This window comes from Notolepis coatsorum (assembly GCF_963971535.1).
Source record: "Notolepis coatsorum genome assembly, chromosome: 3".
NCBI lineage: Eukaryota > Metazoa > Chordata > Actinopteri > Aulopiformes > Paralepididae > Notolepis > Notolepis coatsorum.
This window is the reverse complement of record NC_140167.1, coordinates 156,366,490-156,384,768: the sequence shown is the minus strand read 5'-3', so window position 1 is coordinate 156,384,768 and position 18,279 is coordinate 156,366,490. Positions and strand designations below refer to the sequence as shown.

Sequence of the window (18,279 nt, the reverse complement as noted above, 5' to 3'; positions counted from 1 at the left end):
CCGACTGTGGGGGGTAAGTGCGCAGCGACCAGGAAGGGGATTGGGAATTGGCATAACGACTAACATTGGGATGGGAGAAAATCGGAGGAAAAAGGAGGGGGGAAAAAGATCAATAAAAAAAAATAAAAAATAATAGAATAGTAAGTACCTTATTGATCCCGAGGGAAATTCAGCACCACAGATCGCTCACAGTAAACATTTAGGTAGTAAAAAAAATATCACAATTAAGAATAAAAGTACGGTCAGGGATATACATTCTAAAATAGGGATATACATTCTAAAATATACAGCCAAAGATATACAGTAGGAATGTACAGTAATAAGTGTAAACAAAAAAAAAGTCCAGAGTTTGTACTGTCACTCAGTGTGCTCAGTGAGGCACAGTGATGCGTTGTACAGTCTTGATGGCTGTGGGGTGGGGCGGGTGTTTATATTCAAGAATATATGTGAATATACCCCACTGTACTGGACACTTACATGGGGATTTAGGACTGAACATAATTCACTAGAGAGCTTGGTACCTACACGGTCTCTTTAAGGACACTGGGGATTGTGGGTATGTGTGTCGGCCATATTAGCTCAATGTTTTGGTTTGTCTGGGCTCTCACAATGCAAAACAAACTATACACACTGATGTGTGGTCAAAGAAACCTATGATCTCTGATCCAGTTTCCACAACTCCTATACCACATTGATATGGTGTAAAAATAATAATAATAATAAAGTCACAGATTTTGGCTTAAAAAAGAGCACAACTGTAGTTTTCTTTCCGTCTTACATCTGGATGGCCTTGCAGATCTCCTCAGGCGTCTTGCCCACCTTCCGCAGGGTGATGGCCAGGTTCTTGGCCCGGTTGGAGTCCAGCAGGGTCACCTTTTGGGGCCCCTTCTGGATCACCACCTTCTTCATGGTGAGGTCCATAGCTGGACCCTGGACCTTCGTCTTGAACATCTCCTCGAACTCTTCCACGTTCAGGTCCTGCGAGAAGAAGACTCCATCAAGTTCTGCTCCAGAATCCATAGTCTTACCGTTATATCACCGTCACAGACGGCAATCCACACTCTGATTACCTCTCTGCTCGACTATTGTAACTCCCTTTATGTAGGTTTAGAGCGGTCCACCTTACACGCCTATGAATGGTACAAAATGCTGTGGCACGACTCCTGACTGGCACACGGAAGCGAGAACATATTACACCTGTCCTATCCGCCCTTCACTGACTTCCGGTCCAGTGCAGGATTGATTTTAAACTGTTATTGATAGTCTTTAAAGCCCTAAATGGCCTTGCCCCTCCCTACCTATTTACACACCCCGTCCAGAGCTCTGAGGTCCTCTAACCAGATGCTCCTGGACGTCCCCAGAGCAAGGCTAAAAACCAGAGGCGACCGAGCCTTTGCTGTGGCTGCCTCTGGAACAGTCTACCTGCTGACATTAGGTCTGCCCGGTCACTTGCCACTTTTAAAATCGCTGCTTAAAACCAATCTATTCAGCCTGGCCTTCTAAATCCCTTGTGCAGAGCATCCGCTTAGTTTTAATGTGATTTTAATGTATATGTTTTAATTGTTTGATATGGTTTGAGTATAGTATATTAAATGTTGTATAAATTGTTCAGCACTGCCACTTTGTCAACTGCTGTTGTTTAAAATGTGCTATATAAATAAAATGTATGTGACTTGACCCTCACATACATCTTGGTAGGCAAATAAGCAATTGTAATCAAATAAACAGGTGATACTCGTTAAATGACAACCGTGGCCAATAAGATGTGTTGGTAGTAAAAGTATGACATGTCATGAAAATACTACAGTATTTTATACAGTATATTCAGGGATCCCACTTCTATGAGGAAAGCATGTTCCAGGACAGTAATTTGGAGACATTGGAGACATTGGAGTACCTCAAATAATTATGCTGCTGAAGAAATTCATTGACAGCAGATCTAGATTGAAATGTCATTAGGTGGGTAGCGGGGTCCAGGACCAAAAACACCATTCCCTGGGAATATATTAGATTTATTTATTTTTATAAATAGCTTCTAAAACCTCAAAAGGCATCTGTGATCTTCTGATTTTCCAGGACCATCACCAAAGCTTTACAGATTCCTAATATTTCATTTGCTTTCCATGAAACCCCCCATTCGTCAGGGTTTTCCAGGATGTGTTGGAACTAGGGGTGGAAACCGTGGAACGGTTCACAAAATCGACGGTTCGGTTCGTATCACGGTTTTAGGTTTACGGTTTTCGGTTCGGTATACGTTGTTTTTTTTGATGTAACATTCCAAAAATACCATACATCAACATAAGATATATAGCCTAAAAATAATCCAACTTTTCAGTTATTCTCAAGGACGTAGTCATGCAAAAACTGAAAGAATGAGGCCATTTGACATCAGGTACATTATTTTGACAGTGACGGTTAGAGCTAGGAGAGATTTTGGTACAGCAAGAGGGGAAGCATTGCTGAGTTAAACATGCTTCTCATTTATTTGGTAAAAAAAAAGTTTACCTTTAATAATGTTTGGCACACAAAGACTGAACTGACTGAAAAATATAGGCAACATTTGTCAAGTATTAACTTAGTGCAAACTAAAAATTATTAAACCTTTCCATTTTTGTGGCCACATTATAGACAAAGGCCAACATAAAGTATGCATAATGCTCAACCAGCACTAGACTTTCTTATCAAAAAGTAAAAGTCACAGAAAAGATGATTAGTGTTTTAAATAAGGACATTTATGGGGTTTCTTGTATTAATAATAATTTGCACTAAGGAATGTTGTAACTGTTGTTATCTTAAAGGGGTTATGCACTGCTATTCCTAGCACTATTTGGGCAACTTTACACAATTCCTGTTAGTCTATTGAAGACATTTGTAATTTTTTTTTCAAAAAGATTCATTGTTTTATATTTCTAATCAAGTACTCTAAACCATCATTTTTCAGCCTCGAGAAATCAGGCTGTTATGGCCCCGCCCATAAGCACTTTGAGTGACAGTCAGACCACAGGCTGCACTGGTAGAGGGAGGGAGGGAGGGGGGGGAAGAGAGAGAGAGTTCAGTTCAGTTCAGAGTTTTTATTTGCCACATGGAATAATACAATCATAGTTTCTTCATTAAAAAATCATAAATAGTCATTCCATGGACAAAAGGAGCAGGAAGAAGAATAAATCTTATAGTTATATAGTTACCTGCCCCTTATTCCTAAACTAACATGTATTTTCTTAATGGTCGGCGTATAACCATATATTTACACAAATAATCATTTATACCATGAGAGAGAGAGAGAGAGAGAGAGAGAGAGAGAGAGAGAGAGAGAGAGAGAGAGAGAGAGAGAGAGAGAGAGAGAGAGAGAGAGAGAGAGAGAGAGAAGCCCCTCCCTCTCTCTTCCTTTTTTTCTTTCTATCACTCTCCCGTTCGGAGGTGTGTGTGTTTCGCGCGGACCTCCGTGCAGCAGGTCCCCCCCCCCCCCCCCCAAGTGCCCCCTCTCTCTCCCTCCCTCCCTCTCTCTTCTTTTTTTTCTTTCTATCACTCTCCCGTTCGGAGGTGTGTGTGTTTCGCGTGGACCTCCGTGTGGCAGGCCCCCCCCCCCCCCCCCCCCAAGTGCCCCCTCTCTCTCCCTCCCTCCCTCTCTCTTCTTTTTTTTCTTTCTATCACTCTCCCGTTCGGAGGTGTGTGTGTGTCGCGCGGACCCCCCCCCCCCCCCCCAAGTGCCCCCTCTCTCTCCCTCTCTCCCTCTCTCTTCCTTTCTCTCGGCTCCCTCTCGGCTCTCTCTTCCTCTCGCCCCGCAGCTTCACTCGCTGTCTAGTCTAGGTAGAATGGGGGCGGGCATCTATCCACAGCGCCCTGTGACGTGCACCAGGTCGTCAAATCAACATGACCTGATTTACTAGAGGCAAAGAGGGGATGGGCTGTAGCCGAGGAATTCGCCAATATAGTATTTAGGCCCAAAAACACATTGATACGAACTCCTATTACTATAATACAATGCTAGAGACTGAAAAATGACATTTATAATGCATGGCACCTTTAAAAAAAAGGAGATGTTACAAGGGAATGGGGAATATAAACCCCCCCACAGTGGTGTGTGGAGTTGGTACGTCCCAGCAGGGACCAGGATGTTATGGGTTGCAGACGCAGTTGACACACACGCTCTAGTCTCCTGGCTCGTTATTGAACACAAACAGTTATCTTTGAACCTCTGTTGTCAAGCCTCGTCAATATACCCCCCTTCCCCACTAATCGAACTGGTGTCGTGGAGTCACTTCTCTGTGAGCATTTCCACGGTTAGCTTGCGGCTAACATTAGTTAGCTCGCGGCTAAAGTTAGTTAGCTCGTAGCTAATGTAACGTTAGCCTAGCTCGAGGCTAACGTTATATAACCGAACAATACACACATGCCCCGAACTGTGGAGGTCGTACCGAACGGTGTACAGTTCGAATGCGTACCGTTCGGTACGACCTCCACGGTTCGGGGCATGTGTGTATTGTTCGGTACACGGTTCGAATGCGTACCGTTCCACCCCTAGTTGGAACCCTGTGTTAGAGGGTTTGAGAACCCCCGTGTTAGAGGGTTTGAGAACCCTGTGTTAGAGGGTTTGAGAACCCTGTGTTAGAGGGTTTGAGAACCCTGTGTTAGAGGGTTTGAGAACCCTGTGTTAGAGGGTTTGAGAACCCTGTGTTAGAGGGTTTGAGAACCCTAGTTAGAGGGTTTGAGAACCCTGTGTTAGAGGGTTTGAGAACCCTGTGTTAGAGGGTTTGAGAACCCTGTGTTAGAGGGTTAGAGAAGAATGCTAAACAACTCTGACCTCTTATATCCGGCAAGGACCAACATTTTACGTATGCAGTGTCTGAGAAAGGTATGCTAAGTGTTGTTGTGTATAGTATATGCTGTGAATGGGGACAGGAATCAGACACAGGAGTTTATATATATATGTTGTATCTGTCCACTATGTTTGTTAATTTGTCATCTCCCCCTCCCCCCCTATGTAAAGCGACCTTGGGTCTTCTGAAAGGCGCTATATAAAATGAAGTTATTATTATTATTATTATTATTATTATTATTATTATTATTATTATTATTATTATTATTATTATTATTATTATTATTATTATTATTATCCAGCTCTTACCTCCAGTATCTTCTCATCATCGATCTCGTTGAAGACCGTTCCGTTGATCTGGTTTGGTTTCAGGGCCACCCAGTTGAACACCGGCATGCGGAACTTGGTCTTAATGGGCTTCTTAATCTTCACGGCTGGGCAGAACAAAAGAGGAGTTAGTTAGTCCCTCCTGTCTAGAGCACACACACAAGCGCGCACACACACACACACGCGCACACAGGGTGCAGGTATCTGAGACTGATGACACGTAGATGACCGTCTCCACACCATATCTGTCTCATCTCTTCAAGATGCCACAGGGCGTTTCTTCAGATTTAGATCCGTTTTGTTCTTCTCTTGTTGTACATAGCGTTTGCACACGCACAGTATAACACATGCATTACACAGAGACACATCTCAATCTTCAGTAGATAATAAAAATGTGTTTTATTGTATTATACTGTATTGTATCCAGACATTAATCATGGTAACAGGTAAAAATGACCTAGTGTATTTACTTGGCATTTCCACTGCAATATCCCTTGTTATCTTCATGCAAAGTAATCATTCCTTTGTGCATTTGTTCAAATTAAAGTTCCACCAATTGTTTATTTCTTTTAATGAGGCATCTGTTTAATGCGTGATCTCTCTCCCTGCTGCTCTGATCAACTCTTCTCGTGTCCTGGAAGCCTTTTCCCTCTTGATAAGGAACTTTATTGATACTCTAGTTCTTAAGACTTAAAAGAACACCCCAACATTTTGGGAAATTACCTCACCATCTTCTCCAGAGAGAGACAAGAAGATAGATACCAGTTTTCTCTCTGTGCGTTCAGTAGAAAGCTATCTGGCTGCACGTTAGCCTAGCTTAGCACAATGAATGGAAGCGGACATGACCGGTTAGCCTTCGGGAGAGGTGTTCGTTAGACAATGCCTAGGCTAACCGGTCATGTCCGCTTCCATTCATTGTGCTAAGCTAGGCTAACGTGCAGCCACGTTAAGCTCATTTCCCAAAATGTTGGCGTGTTCCTTTAAGACTTCAAACTCCTTTGCCAGGCTGGTGACTGATAAGTCACTTCTTTTAAACAAAATCTGCAACATATCATCTGCTGTCAGCACCTGCTGACTGCCTCCCAATCGCACGCATAGCCCTCAGACTCTTCTCTCCTCCCCCTAAGCCCCCTCACCTACCTCCCTCCTTCTCCCCCTTTCTTCTCTCACTTTCTCTTTTTCCCTCTCTATCTTTCCTTCTCTCTCCTTTATTTATTGTAATTTTCCTTGTATACTATTGATACTGTAATTTCTTATTGTATTTACTTGTATGCATGTACATAACCTTATTTTTGCTGCAGCCGCCCACCCCCCCCCCCCCCGCCTAACCTCAAAAGGCCTTTGCTTGACGGCGGTTAGGTGGCCGAGCGGAGATTGCGTTCGTCACCAACCCCGGAGCTGTGAGCTGGATTCGCCTGTTCGAATCCAGCTCACAGCTCCGGGGTTGTCACCAGCTTGGCTGGCCGTCCACACTAATACAATTGGCTGTATTAGAGGGTGGGAGAAGCTGGCGGGGTGGGTCCGGGTCGTTGTAAACAGCGACTCCTACAGTTCGGTCGGGGCGCCTGCTAAGCGCGGATAGGACTTGAGGGGGATAGTGTGATCCTCCCACACGCTACGCCCTCTCAATGAGAATCCGCGCTGCCAGGTGAAAAAGAAGCGGTGATTGGCTGGACGTGTGTCGGAGGAAGCACGTGGTAGCCTCCACTCTCCCAGATGATCTGACTGTGGGGGGTAAGTGCGCAGCGACCAGGAAGGGACTGGGAATTGGCATACGACTAACATTGGGATGGGAGAAAATCGGAGGAAAATGGAGGGAGAAAAAGATTAAAAAAAAAAAAAAAAAAGGCCTTTGCTTGTTGGTCAGGCTGCTTTTGTATATAAGAATTTGTTCTTACTTGCTTGCCTGGGTAAATAAAGGTTCAATAAAAATAAATAAATCAAATAAGTGGAACATTATTGATACTCTAGTCCAGGGGTTCTCAACCTTTCTGCTGCCAAGGCACCCCTGTGTTCAATAAAATATTCCAGGGCACCCCTACATACGATAAAGACTTTCCCGGTCCTGTCTTTTTTGCTACAATGATGATACAATGACTCTTTATTTGCCGTGCTGTCGTTGAGATGTTTTGTTGTTTGTTTGTCTTTGTTGCTTGTTGGTGAATCTGCAAATATGAATTGCCCCACGCGGGATCAATAAAGTTGTCTGAATCTGAATCTGATGACAAACGTTTTTTTTTTAAATACAGAAAAGGATCACTAAAGTGCTATCTGTTGCAGCTGCACTGTTCTCCATAAAAATAGCATATTTGGATAAGTTTGACAATTTCTCAAAAACAGAAAATCATGTATTTTTTTTAAATACAGAAAAGGATCACCAAGTTACCATTTCTCAAAAAATATAAATAAATACAGAAAATAAGCACTTGTTCACTCAGTGGACATTTCTAGCTCAATGCGAGGTCCGCTGCTGCTGGCTAATAATACGGTCAATACGTGGGGAGATCTTTGACAAGGCAACACGCATGTCATCATCAAGGCTCAACTTGGCCCTATATTTTGTTTTCAGAGCTGTCATGGATGAAAAGCCAGCTTCACACAGATATGTGGTGCTGAATGGTATCAACACCTTAACTGCAGCATCATGAGATACTTGGTACTCAGCACCACACTCTGAAACTAGCTCTCCAGGTGGTATCAGATGAGATTTCAATGAGTTCTTCCAAGAGTTTGGATGGAGATGTGTCAGGAAGCTTTGTCTCAATGTTGTCTGTAAAGTTTTTTTTTATCCAGAGTAACTTGGTGATCCTTTTCTGTGTTTTATTAAATAATGATTTTCAGATTTTTAGAAATGGTCAAACTTATCCAAATATGGTATTTTCATGGAAAACAGTGCAGCTGCAACAGATAGCACTTTAGGGATAATTTTCTGTAATCCAAAAAGAAATAGGATTCACTATAAAGTGCATGTTCACTATAAAGTGCCACGTTTTGATATATTGAGCTTTAAACTTTAAGTAAATTTTTTGGAACACGCAACCTAAAACACCTTCCTCTCCCAAACCGTTCCTGCAATTGTTTTATTATGTATTGTATTTTTTATGTTTAAATATCAACATAATCTGTCTGTCCACCCTCAGTACATTTACTATCAATATAATATAGTAGTCTGACTTCATCATCTTTTCAAACGCACACACATAGAGGGAGAATGCCCCCCCCCCCCCCTCCTTCCCAGTCATCCTTCCAAGTCCCCACCCTGCTGTTCTCTGTCGCTCTGAACAGGGCTTTAGCTTGTTGTTAGCTTATGGTAACGGGACATTAATTCCGGTCTTAAACACAACGTGGTCATAAAGGAATGGCAAGGATTGCAAAGCATGTTATATGCATTTGACCCGTTGCGGAATAAAACAGCAGGGATTTGTTTTGGGTCGCAAAACCACTACCCTTGCTGTGTTTCAATGTCCGCGTTCCAGATCCAGACGCTACTGCTGCTGCTGAGCTGAGAGACGCTACTGCTCAGCTGCATCCTATTGGCTGTGTGCTGGAGCGGATATGAGTCACGACACCACGGATTTTCAAAATAAGAGTATCATAATGACCTTAATGTTGCTAGCTTTTGGAGCCTAGTTATTATAGCTGGAGCTGCGCGTGGGCATAAATGAGACCCGCTATAGGATTTTCAAAATAAGACTGTTGTCATTCTATATTTTTAAAGAACATTGCCAGGCATCTCGCGGAACCCCTGACAGCTCTCCACGGAACCCCTGTGTGCCGCGGAACCCCTGTTGAGAACCGCTGCTCTAGTCCTTACATGGAACATTATTGTAGTGTTGTCACGATACTGGAATTTCGACTTCGATACGATACCTTGAAAAGTATCGATACTTCGATACAATTTCGATACCAAAAAAATTAAAATTAAAAATAAATAAAATATATATATATATATATATTTTTTTAAACAAATTTAGCTTTTGTTGCTGGTTGATTCTCCTCAGCTTCTCTCTGGTACTATAAGAGAAGATAAATATAACACTTTTAAAACCCTTTGTTTATCTTTAGATCAGAGAGAGAGAGAGAGAGAGAGAGAGAGAGAGAGAGAGAGAGAGAGAGAGGGAGATTTCTCCGGAGCTATGCTCAGAGCATTTATTAACGTTACATTTTCAACAACATTTGCTGCTAATTGGACACTTCATGGAGGCGGGGTAACGTTGTGTCGAGTTCATGCGTGTACTAGTGTAGGATGGGCTCCGCTCGACCTAACGTTGGAAACAGGGTAGTTGTGTCGAGTTCATGCGTGTACTGGTGTAGTGTGGGTGGGCTCGGCTTGACGTTACTCCGTTTCCATGAAGTAATTATAAATGTGGCCAGCTAGCTAGCATAAGCTAACGGAGGAACGACAGCTAACGTTAGCTAATAATAGCTTTGTGTACAAACTGAAGACAGGGCTCCCGGCTGTAAGGGGGAGGAGGCTGCAGCAGCAGCTTGTGTCTGTTGCCGGTCTCTGAGGAGGAGGAGGCGGCGGAAGGGCAAGCGTGCTCTGGCAGCGCGTCTGTCTGTCAACAACTTGCGGGAGCAAGCCAGCTGGTATCGGTACTGCAGAAAGTATCAATACTTAGGGAAATGAGTATCGAAACCATTTTAAATATTCAGTATCGATATGTATCGATATTTCGATATGTTTGACAACACTACATTATTGATACTCTTGTCCTTATGTGGAACACTATTAATACTCTAGTCCTTAAGACTTCAGACTCCCTTTGGCAGGCTAGTGACTGTATTTAAACATGCACAAGGCTGTCCACACACAAGCACACACACAAACCTCTATAGCCTATATATAGAAACACAGAGGTGTGAAGTAACACCGTGCAGGAGTTTGAAAAAGTGGATTTTCAGTCGTAATAAACGTCACAAACAGTAGTTTCAGCTCGTGTTGGTAACGTGTAGAAGATGACAGAAAGGCAACCTTTGGTCGAGAAGAAAGTTTAAACTAATTCAGTCGTCGTCATATTATGTTCTCAAATCAATGAGCAATCGTGTTTAATAATCAGTGATTTCGATATCAATCAAAACTACTGTGATTTATGGCTTAGTCGTAAAATAATGAGGGGATTCTAAGAGAATGCTGTTCAATTTGGCTCAAGGCTGTCATCCCAGGATTACAAGTCTAGAATAGAGTCCTGATAGCATGTGTTCAACGTCCGCTCAGAGACTGAAAAATACCACATTCCAAACTCAGTCAGTGAGGGAGGGAAATAACAACAGCACAAAGAAAGACCTACAGAACAGTTTGATGGGTCCCTCTGGTTGGCAGAGAAGAGAGGAAACAAACAATTTAAAAGTTAAAAAGAAAACAAGACAGAAATTGTTAGAATTCTAGAGTTATAGAGAGACATTAGGGGCTAGGCTAGGCTAAGCAAGGCTAGGCTAGGCTAGGCTAGGCTAGGCTAGGCTAAGCAAGGCTAGGCTAGCATGTTGACCATATTCTATACTGTCCCCTAGGGCTGACCTTCAAACCTTTTTTTGGCAATCGAAGCTTCGGGGCCGAGCTTCGATTTTAATTTGAAGCTTCAAAAAAAATGTAATAATTTTTTTTTTTTTTTTTTTTTATCTTATGTTGTGGGACTTGTACAGCACTTTGGTCAACTTTGTTGTTTTTAAATGTGCTCTATAAATAAAGTGGATTGGATTAATTAATTAAGTAGCCCCTTTCGTGACTGTGACGCAGCCAACAAGGTTTCACTCGGCTGCGCTGCCTGGGTGCAGTGGGGCTGCTCTCACAGCCAACGCATGACATTACATAATTATGTTGCAACCTTCGTCTATTAAGCAAACAATTATATTATATTTAATTTATAATTATATCAGACAATGCACATACAAAAGCAGATGATTACAATTAAATTAGCCAACTTGGTAACACATTAGTCATAGCAGCATAGGCATAGCCTTATTAATGTTTTGTGTGGCGTCGCTGTCGTGTACAACGATACTTACGTTTTTTAGGTGATTTGACAAAGTTGTTGTAGAGTTGTGATATGCCATTTTCTTCTGGCATATCTGGCACTCTGCTTTTTGGGCATTGTCTTTGGGCATTTTAAAGTGTAACCACACGTCTGATGACTTCTTCATCGACATGTCTGCTGCACATGTCCTTGTTGTTTTTAACACAGATAATCTCCACGTGCTTGTTGTAGAGAGGTGGAGACGAGGCGCCGCTTACTTTCGTTTCATTGGAATGGAGGCGGGAAGGCGCCGCTTACTTTCGTTTCATTGGAATGGAGGCGCAAGATTTTGGAGATTTAAATTTTTTTTTATTTATTTATTTTTTAACTTCGTTTTTTTTTTTTTTAAGCTCGTGCCATCGAACGAAGCTTCGAAGTATTTAAGACAGCCCTACTGTCCCCAATGTATACCTACCACCTGCTTTCACTGCCCTACACTGTAATCATAATAATCATAACTACCTACCTACATTTACATTTAGTAATTTAGCTGAACGCTTTTATCCAAAGATACTAACAGGCTCTGTACAACAAGTCAGCAGGAAGGGTACAACTCTGGCAGCTAACAGTAACATTGTTTATCAAACAGTGTCGAACTTGAGTGCTACAGATTTGAGTATATTATAATTCCATATAACTCAGTATGATAGCATGTACAATAGTGCACTATATAACATATATATAACCATTTATGTATATTTACCGCACATATATATATATACATAGATATCTGTCTGAATATACCTGCATATAATTAGATTAGATGAATATAATCCTTCTATATACCTACGTATACACCTGCATATACAGTAACCCATACAACTCTGTATGGTAGCATGTCACCAGACTGCGTCACCAGACCTGTCTCACTGCTTCATAACCAGACCTGTCTCACTGCTTCACCAGACCTGTCTCACTGCTTCATAACCAGACCTGTCTCACTGCTTCATAACCAGACCTGTCTCACTGCTTCACCAGACCTGTCTCACTGCTTCATAACCAGACCTGTCTCACTGCTTCATAACCAGACCTGTCTCACTGCTTCAACAGACCTGTCTCACTGCTTCATAACCAGACCTGTCTCACTGCTTCATAACCAGACCTGTCTTACCATCTCTGAACGTGTTTCCTGACTGCTGTTAAGAGACATGGCTGACATGATGGTGCAACAGGAAGCTGTCAGGTCTCCCAGTGCATTCTGGGAGGCCATCCAGTCACTGTGGAGGGGCCTTCTATTTGACTCCTCTTTTATACAGTCAGCCATGACCTCAATGTAACACAGTGTGTGTGTGTGTGTGTGTGTGTGTGTGTGTGTGTGTGTGTGTGTGTGTGTGTGTGTGTGTGTGTGTGTGTGGAAGGAATGTTAATGAATCATATGGGTCGGGTCAATTAAGGTCAGTTATGGTCTATTATGGTCAGTTATGGTCAGATAAGGTCGGATAAAGTCAGTCGGATAAGGTCAGATAAGGTTGTATAAGGTCGGCTCAGGTCAGATAAGGTCGGATAAAGTCAGTCGGATAAGGTCAGATAAGGTTGTATAAGGTCGGCTCAGGTCAGATAAGGTCGGATAATTGGATGCTAAACTTCTTTTCGTTGTACTGTATAATGACAATACATTTGAATCTAATATAATATAAGATAATATAATTCCTTTACATACTATTCAACAGGTGTAGGAAAAATAAGTCTGATAATAACACCAACATTTGATCAACATTAGCTTCAGACCATGAGTCCACAGACTGAAGTCTGATAATAAAAACAACATTTCACTTCAAAAGAAACCTGTAAAGATCATAATGAGCTCATCTTTCACAACAGCAATTCACTCTCACTCTCACTCTCACACACACACACACGCACACACACGTAGCTATTTTGGCTGTGGTCAACCTTACCTGCTAACCCTGAGTTCATGATGACAGTGGGGGTTCCACAGCCAGGCAGCGGGGGTGGTGGGGGGGGCGGGTGGCCTGACATTTCTGAGTGCCCGGGAGGAGGTGGAGGAGGGGGGGGAGGAGGAGGAGGAGGTGGCGGGGGAGCTGCTGCAGGCTCAGACGACAACGGTCCATTTAGCACTGAAGGAGAGGAGAGAGAGAGAGAGGTGAGGAGGAGGAGCAAACAGGAGGTAGAGAGAGAGAGAGAGAGAGAGAGAGAGAGAGAGAGAGAGATAGGGTTGTAGAGAGAGAGAGAGACCGAATGGTAGAGAGAGAGAGAGAGAGAGGATGGTAGAAAGAGAGAGACCGGATGGTAGAGAGAGACAGGATGGTAGAGCGATAGAGAGAGACAGGATGGTAGAGATAGAGAGACAGGATGGTAGAGAGAGAATGGTAGAGAGATAGAGAGAGACAGGATGGTAGAGAGAGAGAGAGAGAGAGAGAGAGAGAGAGAGAGAGAGAGAGAGAGAGAGAGAGAGAGAGATGATGGTAGAGAGAGAGAGACAGGATGGTAGAGAGAGAGAGACAGGGTGGTAGAGAGAGAGAGACAGGATGGTAGAGAGAGAGAGAGAGAGAGAGAGAGAGAGAGAGAGAGAGAGAGAGAGAGAGAGAGAGAGAGAGAGAGAGAGAGAGAGAGAGAGAGAGAGAGAGAGAGAGAGAGAGAGAGAGAGAGAGAGAGGCAGGATGTGTATCTATTTAGGGATGTTAGTCCATCCTAAACGGTGTCTGGTCTACCTACCCAGGCCATTCATGGGCGGCGGCGGCGGAGGGGGAGGAGGGGGAGGCGGCATGCCCGGAGCCCCTCCTCCCACCACGAGGTAGTGCCCCGCCCCGGGCACTCCCTCCGCACCGGGTACCAGGGTGGCGCCGGGGGGAGGTGGCGAGGCCAGGATGGAGATGCCGCCGTCGCCCTTCTTGTGGATCTTGATGGTGCCCTGCCTCTCCAGCTCCTGGATCTTCTGCTCGAGGTTACACTGCCTCTGGATAGCGTCGTCCTTCTCCTTTACCATCTTCCTCAGCGTGTGTACCTGTGAGCTGGCATCCTTGTATACTTCCTGTTTGGGGGGGGCAGAGGTGTGAGCGGGGCGCGTACGGATTGGTTTACAAGGTCGAGTCATGACATGTGGAAGAGATAAATAACCAGCGGGCCTCTTGGCCAAAAGTAAATCACTTCTATCTAACAATAACATGCCGTTCGGTGGACGCTTCCAAAGCGCCATACAGTGCCACAAACTTTCTAGTCTCCTATCTATAGATCTATAGACCTTCCAGAAATGGATCCGGAGGAGGTGTCTAGAGCAGCGTTTCCCAGGACCCGTTTTTATTGGGTCGTCAATAATAAAAAAAAAAATTACTATTTTTTTCTCTTTTTTTTTTATAAAAAAAAAGCTGTAGATGTGTTGATTCAGTTTGGCACCACATACTTATGTGAATATGGGTTTTCTACTCTAGCATACCTGAAAAACAAATACAGAAACAGACTAAATGCTCAGCATGACCTCAGAATAGCACTTTCAAAAACCAAGCCCAGAATAGATCTGCTGGTTGAAAACTTCAACCAGCCACATACCTCTCATTAGATTTCATTGTGCCATAGATGAAATATTATACCCCTTCTAGCATGATGTCGGGTCAGTAGAATTTTTAAATAAGTCAGTACAAATTAATCAGAATGTTGCTCAATGTTGGGGTTTAAGGTTGAGGGACGGAGGGAGGGGGTAAGAAATGGAGTTGAAAAAGGGGTGATAAATAGAAAGGAGAGTAGAACATGTTTGTTCATTTAAAAGTGTTACAAAATTGTATGTACATATGTTATGAGGTGGTGAGCAACTTAACATTACACTCTGATTATTGCTGTGATGTACTTATAATTAAATAAATACATTTCATATAGATTTAAAAATCATGGTTTGTTGTGTTCTTTATCAGTAGTTTATAAATGTATGTTATGGCAATTCATGATGTATTTTTGTAAGTTTGGGTCCCGGGGAAACACCAAATTTGTCTTTTGGGTCTCGAGCTGAAAAAGTTTGGGAACCCCTGGTCTAGAGAGATGAGGTGTCTAGAGATGAGGTGAGATTAGGTGTGAAAATTTGATTAGGTGTCTAAAAATGAGATTAGGTGTCTAGAGATGAGATTAGGTGTCTAAAAATTAGATGAGGTGTCTAAAAATGAGATTAGGTCTCTAAAAATGAGATGAAGTGTCTAGAGATGAGATGAGGTGTCTATAGATGAGATGAGGTGTCTAGAGATGAGATGAGGTGTCTAAAAATGAGATGAGGTGTCTAAAAATAAGATGAGGTGTCTAAAAATGAGATGAAGTGTCTAGAGATGAGATGAGGTGTCTAGAGATGAGATGAGGTGTCTAGAGATGAGATGAGGTGTCTAGAGATGAGATGAGGTGTCTAAAGATGAGATGAGGTGTCTAAAGATGAGATGAGGTGTCTAGAGATGAGATGAGGTGTCTAAAGATGAGATGGGGTGTCTAAAGATGAGATGAGGTGTCTAAAGATGAGATGAAGTGTCTAGAGATGAGATGAGTTGTCTAAAGATGAGATGAGGTGTCTAGAGATGAGATGAGGTGTCTAAAGATGAGATGAGGTGTCTAGAGATGAGATGAGGTGTCTAGAGATGAGATGAGGTGTCTAAAGATGAGGTGTCTAAAGATGAGATGAGGTGTCTAGAGATGAGATGAGGTGTCTAGAGATGAGATGAGGTGTCTAGAGATGAGATGAGGTGTCTAAAGATGAGATGAAGTGTCTAGAGATGAGATGAGGTGTCTAAAGATGAGATGAGGTGTCTAGAGATGAGATGAGGTGTCTAGAGATGAGATGAGGTGTCTAGACATGAGATGAGGTGTCTAAAGATGAGATGAGGTGTCTAGAGATGAGATGAGGTGTCTAGAGATGAGATGAAGTGTCTAAAGATGAGATGAGGTGTCTAAAGATGAGATGAGGTGTCTAAAGATGAGATGAAGTGTCTAAAGATGAGATGAAGTGTCTAGAGATGAGATGAGGTGTCTAAAGATGAGATGAGGTGTCTAGAGATGAGATGAGGTGTCTAGAGATGAGATGAGGTGTCTAGAGATGAGATGAGGTGTCTAAAGATGAGATGAAGTGTCTAAAGATGAGATGAAGTGTCTAGAGATGAGATGAGGTGTCTAAAGATGAGATGAGGTGTCTAGAGATGAGATGAGGTGTCTAGAGATGAGATGAGGTGTCTAGAGATGAGATGAGGTGTCTAGAGATGAGATGAGGTGTCTAAAAATGAGATGAAGTGTCTAGAGATGAGATGAGGTGTCTAAAAATGAGATGAAGTGTCTAGAGATGAGATGAGGTGTCTAAAAATGAGATGAAGTGTCTAGAGATGAGATGAGGTGTCTAGAGATGAGATGAGGTGTCTAAAAATGAGATTAGGTGTCTAGAGATGAGATGAGGTGTCTAAAAATGAGATGAAGTGTCTAGAGATGAGATGAGGTGTCTAAAAATGAGATGAAGTGTCTAGAGATGAGATGAGGTGTCTAGAGATGAGATGAGGTGTCTAAAAATGAGATTAGGTGTCTAGAGATGAGATCAGGTGTCTAGAGATGAGATGAGGTGTCTAGAGATGAGATGAGGTGTCTAGAGATGAGATGAGGTGTCTAAAGATGAGATGAGGTGTCTAGAGATGAGATGAGGTGTCTAAAGATGAGGTGTCTAAAGATGAGATGAGGTGTCTAGAGATGAGATGAGGTGTCTAGAGATGAGATGAGGTGTCTAGAGATGAGATGAGGTGTGTCTAGAGATGAGATGAGGTGTCTAAAGATGAGATGAGGTGTCTAAAAATGAGATGAAGTGTCTAGAGATGAGATGAGGTGTCTAAAGATGAGATGAGGTGTCTAGAGATGAGATGAGATGTCTAAAGATGAGATGAGGTGTCTACAGATGAGATGAGGTGTCTAGAGATGAGATGAGGTGTCTAAAGATGAGATGAGGTGTCTAGAGATGAGATGAGGTGTCTAAAGATGAGATGAGGTGTCTAGAGATGAGATGAGGTGTCTAGAGATGAGATGAGGTGTCTAGAGATGAGATGAGGTGTCTAGAGATGAGATGAGGTGTCTAAAGATGAGATGAAGTGTCTAAAGATGAGATGAAGTGTCTAGAGATGAGATGAGGTGTCTAAAGATGAGATGAGGTGTCTAGAGATGAGATGAGGTGTCTAAAAATGAGATGAAGTGTCTAGAGATGAGATGAGGTGTCTAGAGATGAGATGAGGTGTCTAAAAATGAGATTAGGTGTCTAGAGATGAGATGAGGTGTCTAAAAATGAGATGAAGTGTCTAGAGATGAGATGAGGTGTCTAAAAATGAGATGAAGTGTCTAGAGATGAGATGAGGTGTCTAGAGATGAGATGAGGTGTCTAAAAATGAGATTAGGTGTCTAGAGATGAGATCAGGTGTCTAGAGATGAGATGAGGTGTCTAGAGATGAGATGAGGTGTCTAGAGATGAGATGAGGTGTCTAAAGATGAGATGAGGTGTCTAGAGATGAGATGAGGTGTCTAAAGATGAGGTGTCTAAAGATGAGATGAGGTGTCTAGAGATGAGATGAGGTGTCTAGAGATGAGATGAGGTGTCTAGAGATGAGATGAGGTGTGTCTAGAGATGAGATGAGGTGTCTAAAAATGAGATGAAGTGTCTAGAGATGAGATGAGGTGTCTAAAGATGAGATGAGGTGTCTAGAGATGAGATGAGGTGTCTAAAGATGAGATGAGGTGTCTACAGATGAGATGAGGTGTCTAGAGATGAGATGAGGTGTCTAAAGATGAGATGAGGTGTCTAGAGATGAGATGAGGTGTCTAAAGATGAGATGAGGTGTCTAGAGATGAGATGAGGTGTCTAGAGATGAGATGAGGTGTCTAGAGATGAGATGAGGTGTCGAGAGAAGAGGGGATCATGGAGCCAATCCCACATGTTTTAAAAATACATACAGTAAATCACAAATACTGCAATGTGGTTACATGATTATTATAGTTTGCTTGGTGTCTGGGGCGATGACATCAAATCTTTGTGGTCTCATCTGAACAATTTTTGATCTCAGGTCAGATTCTTTAACAGCAGTGTAATGACTGACCCTGACAGACTCCAGGTCAGATTATTTAACAGCAGTGTAATGACTGACCCTGACAGACTCCAGGTCAGATTATTTA

General features: G+C 42.7%; 1 protein-coding gene across 1 annotated transcript in view; it reads right to left on the bottom strand.

Moving 5' to 3' along the window:
* The window catches only part of fmnl2a (formin-like 2a), a 286,333-nt gene that overhangs the window by 23,523 nt on the left and 244,531 nt on the right, over window positions 1-18,279 (bottom strand). Inside the window, 4 exon segments of the mRNA XM_084310737.1 lie at window positions 779-978; window positions 5,126-5,250; window positions 13,056-13,235; window positions 13,834-14,149. Coding sequence (XP_084166863.1) covers window positions 779-978; window positions 5,126-5,250; window positions 13,056-13,235; window positions 13,834-14,149 — 821 coding nt within the window.